General features: G+C 50.0%; 2 protein-coding genes across 2 annotated transcripts; one reads left to right on the top strand and one right to left on the bottom strand.

Annotated features, from left to right (window-relative positions):
* Nucleotides 1-342: 342 nt before the first annotated feature.
* EMH_0060670 (uncharacterized protein) lies at nucleotides 343-798 on the top strand (the record flags this gene model as incomplete). Its single annotated transcript, XM_013497819.1, has 2 exons — nucleotides 343-495; nucleotides 712-798. 2 exons carry the CDS (start codon nucleotides 343-345, stop codon nucleotides 796-798), a joined length of 240 nt encoding a protein of 79 aa, XP_013353273.1.
* A 1,542-nt stretch (nucleotides 799-2,340) lies between these two features.
* Nucleotides 2,341-4,487, bottom strand: EMH_0060690 (non-muscle myosin II heavy chain, putative; the record flags this gene model as incomplete). Its single annotated transcript, XM_013497820.1, has 2 exons — nucleotides 2,341-3,741; nucleotides 3,858-4,487. 2 exons carry the CDS (start codon nucleotides 4,485-4,487, stop codon nucleotides 2,341-2,343), a joined length of 2,031 nt encoding a protein of 676 aa, XP_013353274.1.
* Nucleotides 4,488-4,889: the final 402 nt, after the last annotated feature.

Below are 4,889 nucleotides of genomic sequence, written 5' to 3' on the forward strand. Positions count from 1 at the left end.
GTAACTGCCGAGTGCGCAACACAGCCGACTGCCCGCTGTGCATGCAAAATATCTGCTTTTGTAGTTTGTGAGGGAGAAAGCACACAAAGCACACATTGTAGGCAAATTTGTCCATCTTGTACTATCACACGACGTCTACATGCTTGTGTATCTTAATGCCACCCGATAAGTGTGTGCACTGCTTGTCCAAGGGAATTTGTTAAACTTTTCCGCTCCGTGGGGCAATCACCCTCTGAGGCAACTCTGAAGGAGATAATCGAGAAGCACGATCCGGAAAATACAGGAAAATTTGACCTTCACACCTTTTTGCAGATCTGCGATTCCCCGTACTTCGCAGACCCAATGAAGGAAGAGAGACTAGTGGAATGCTTTCGTATGTTTGACGACGACGCTATTGGAAAGATAAGTATTCCAGAATTAAGATACGTACTGCAACAAATAGGGGAACCCTTAACAGACGATGAAGCTGACAAATTTATTGACTGGGCCATGAAGGTAATATGAACATTTCCTGGGTACTGGCCGGCGGGATCCGAAGCCACTCACCTACGAGCCAACGAGAAAATATGAATACACCATGAAACGTATTACTATTCCGCCGCTGCTAAATGGCACTTTTCACGTTTTTTGATTCGGTGAGGCACCTTTGGAAGTTCTTTGACAACGTATTGGCGCGTTGCTGATGGAGTGCGACCCCTGCCATATGTTCAGGTACCTGATGCGATATCGGATGGCGGGATGCTCAACTACGACATTCTCGCACGGGAACTTATGAACAGGGACCCAGATGTCTTATGAAACAAGCCCACCGAGAAACTGATTCCGATGAAAGGGGTTGTTTATCCAAGGCGACATCCACCTGAGATATGTGATAGCCATACACGAGTTCGTGAGAATTCGCCAAAAGCCTAAAAACACTGCAGGACACGCCTGCCTTATCGTTCGTTTGCTTCGTATTCCCCAGGTAGTCAGGGGCTTTTCTCACCGTTGAGGTGCAACTGGGGTTTGCTTGTCTTCTAGGGATTGTCTGCATACGTTGAAACCAGAAGCTCGTGCCGACAGTTTTGCTTGGTGTTGGGCACGTGGTACCATTGCATAGCATTATTTTCTTTGTGCAGAGTTACAGGTAAATAGTTCGACCACACCGTCGCCCCAGGCACAGTTTATAGCAACTGTCGACAGCAGAGTTTTCGGCAGTGCATATACAGTCGTACTGCGTAGTCTGCCGTATAGGTCCCCTATAGGCAACCGTTTATTATGTGATACTATTTCAGAGCTGGAAGGGGGAAACTAATTAGTGCTGGAGGTGGTAGCAAGAAAACTGCAGCAACAGAAAGCAGGTAAAATAGGTCGGGGCATCCAAGTAAAGTCAGATGCAGCCATGCGCGCTTAACGGCAAAAATTGAGATGTTTAAAGTCAGTTATAAGGAAATTAAGGAACGCTTGAGGACCCCCAACGCTGACGGCTGGCACAGCATGGGGATGCCTCCACAGAAGGTTGTGGAGGACTATATATCGCGATAATGCATTCGCGCTAACATGCTCATTGAACTGTAAAAGGTTTGTGGAAACTGGAGAAAATGTGTCTAGCGAAGTCATTTTATCTACTCGCTTAATAATCCAAGGGGGATAAACTTTGAAGAGATGAATTGCTCGTCGCTTACTTGCATCTATTTGACCCGTGCGGCAGGCGTGCAAGCCATCGAAGTGTGCACAGGGTACACATCAGAGGAAATGCAGACGGCGTGGCACTAAATCCTTTCATCATGCTACGAATCATCTATGGGCTACGTAGGAATGTTTCAGGACCTGCGTGGCCTTGCAAACAAGGAGCTGGAAGTACTTTATTGCTCCCAAAAACAGTATGAATAGACATTGCTTTTGCGGCCTCGAGGGTCAGAGTATTTGTAAGCAATGCACATATATAAGCAAACTGCCAAAGTAGCAACTGCGCTTGATGGAATTTAAACGTCTGGGAGACCCTTGGAACGAAGCAAAGCCCGAAGAAGCGTAACGTACTGCTGTACTGCCTGCATGAAGTGGTTTATCTGCTTAGTATTGTATTTACGTCGCCGACACCAAAAAGCAACAGACAAATAGAGGTTGTTTCACTGCACCTTGCAAAGACTTTGCAGCCTGAAACCTATTTGCTCGCGTGTGCAGCTCCAGATGTACAGGAACAAACAAGTGTGCCTTCATGACTAGCAGCACTGCCCTCTAACACCACTAGCCCCATGCGTTTAGATACAACAGCTTTGGTACTTTCGAGCTANTAGCAGCACTGCCCTCTAACACCACTAGCCCCATGCGTTTAGATACAACAGCTTTGGTACTTTCGAGCTATGGAGACATCTCTGACTCCACTTCCTCATCTAGTAGTGTTTCTGGGAGAAGTGCCTTGTCAAGGCCATTCAAAAGTTCATTTACTTTCTGTCTTAATGCTGCATTTGCTGCAACAGCCTTTGCAAGCTGCTGCTGAAGGCGTTGCCTTTGGTCCTCAGACTCTCTTCTCATTCGTTCTTGCCGCTGTTGTTCCTCCATCAGTCTCTGCGCTGCCGCTGTCTGCCGTCTGTCTGCAGCTTCCTGTATTCTCGCCGCCTTTGCTTCTGCCAAAGCAGTCAGACTCTCAAATCGCCTTTTGGCGTCTGCAGTCTCCCTCTCAGCCCTGCGTTTAGCCGCGTCCCTCTCGGCCTCTGTTGCTGCTAGCCGTGCTGCAGCATCAGCTAACTGCTGCTGTTGGGCGTTACAGGCCTCTTGAAGTTGATCACACTTCTGCTGCAGGAGAGCATGCTCCTGTTGTAACGCAAGACGGCCGGTTTCTGCTGCTGCAAGGCTGTCCTCCAGCTGCCTTTTGGAAGCCGCCAATGCTGCTGCCTTTGATGCAGCGTCCTTGCTTTGTGAATTTAACGATTCCTTCAACCTTGCAACTTCAGCTTCTGCTGCTGCTTGCGCTTGTTGCTGGTGCTGCTGTACAGTCCGGTGATGCTTTGCCGACGAAGCAAGCTCATTCCTTGCCTGTGTAGCATCTGCGCTTGCTGCGGCAGCTCTCCTTTCTGCAGTCTCCAGCTTGACCACTGCCTCTCCGTGTGCTCGTTGCAGCGCCTCTAGCTGCAGCCTCAGCTTTTCTGATAGCTCTTCGGCCTGCAACGCTCTCTTCTCCAAAGTGTCGCCCTGCGCAGTCCGTAAAATTTGTATCTCCGCCTCATGCTGCCCCCTTAGCTGGTCAAGATGGTGCTGCAGCAGCGCTGCGCTTGCAACTGCTCTCTCTTTCTCAACTACTGCAGCATGGAGCTGTTGCGTGGTGGTCTCTGCCTGCTTCCGCGCTTCTTCAGTCTCTCGTGCTTGAGCTGAGAGTCTTTGTTCCAAATAGTCCGCCACCTCCTTTGCAGCAGCTGTCTCCCTGACTGCTGTTTCCGTTTGTTGTTTCAAAGCATCAAGCTCTTTTTGTAGCGTGGCAGCTGCCTCAGCTCCAGAGCGTTCTCTCTCCAGCTCTTTTTGCAGGAGTTCCTGTTGTTTCACCGCGTCTGCCAGTGTAGCAGAAAGCCTTTCCGCTTCCTTTTCTGCCAAAGCAAGTTTCCTGGACAGCTCCTTCTTCTGCTCCAGGACCTCCTGCAACTGCAGGGCCTGTTTTGCTACTGTGTCCTCCTGCTTAGTCAGTGACTCTTCCTTTGCAGCAACTGCAGCAGCCCGCCTCTCCGTCTCCGCGATCGCCACCCTCATCTCCTCCAGCGCAGATTCGCTCTGTTGCACATGGCATTTAAGCAGGTGATTTTGGCTTAGAAGCACCTCGCTTTGTTCAGACGTCANTCGCTCTGTTGCACATGGCATTTAAGCAGGTGATTTTGGCTTAGAAGCACCTCGCTTTGTTCAGACGTCAAGGTATAGAGCTCTTCCAACTCATTTCTTTCCTGCAAGAGAGAGTTGTACGTTTTTCCTCCTCCATTTCCGCCTAAAGAGCCTCCAGCCTCTGCCTCAAAGAGTTGCTGGAGGCGTGCTGTCTTGCTGCGAAGCTCTTCTGCTAGCTGTTCGTTTTCTCTCGTTACTACTGCCACTCTCGCGCTGAATCCTTCAATTACCTTTTCCTTTTCCTTTGATTCCTCTTGAAGTTCCAGTATCCTTTCGTCGTACGCAGCAAGTAGTGGGCTAACGAGCTGCATGTTCAGACACCAGGGAGGTAGTGGCAGCGCTTCTGCCTGCTGTTGGAGCTCTGCTGCCAGTGCAGAGGCTCGGGTAGGAGCATCACCACCTGCTCCAGCAGCGGCAGCTGCCACAGCTTGGGACAGACGAGCACTTCTAAGCTCTTTGGTTACCCTCTCTGCGTAGCCTCTAAGGCTCGCGTTCTCTTGTTGAAGCCTTACTAGCTGCTGCATCAGAGCCAACTCCTGAGGGTGGTTCCTCACCGCAATTGATGCAGCATGGATACCACGATTAGCTGCTCCCTGTTTCCAGGGCCCTCCTAAGGTCTGCTGATAAGGTTGAGGCTGCATCGTGGCTGGCCCCTACCAAAACCAAGATGTTTTGGGCTAAAAAGGAAGCAAACGCCTGCTTGCGCTCCCTGCAGCGAAGTTCTCATGAACCCTATTATATATAATGCGTCAGCTAGGGCTGTCAGTTGTGAGTATGCAGAAAACAGGCTAGATCACATATGTCTGCAAATCAAAAAATGAACCCTCTCCACTACAAGGCTTGCGTGTGGCAGCATCGTTTTTTCCGTCTGTCCTCACTAAGGTGGAAGTGCGCGAATCTGTTGAGCTTAATGAGCCACCAATTCACTCCACAAATACTTTAATCTAAGGTCGGTGGTCCCACAGTGCGTGATCTAGGGCTGGGCAGTTCATTTTGATGGAGCGTCCCACGGAGGGCCCGCAATTCAGCGACTGGGGGTCGGT

Source organism: Eimeria mitis, genomic scaffold, assembly GCF_000499745.2.
Source record: "Eimeria mitis Houghton genomic scaffold, Emh_scaff2956, whole genome shotgun sequence".
Classification (NCBI taxonomy): domain Eukaryota; phylum Apicomplexa; class Conoidasida; order Eucoccidiorida; family Eimeriidae; genus Eimeria; species Eimeria mitis.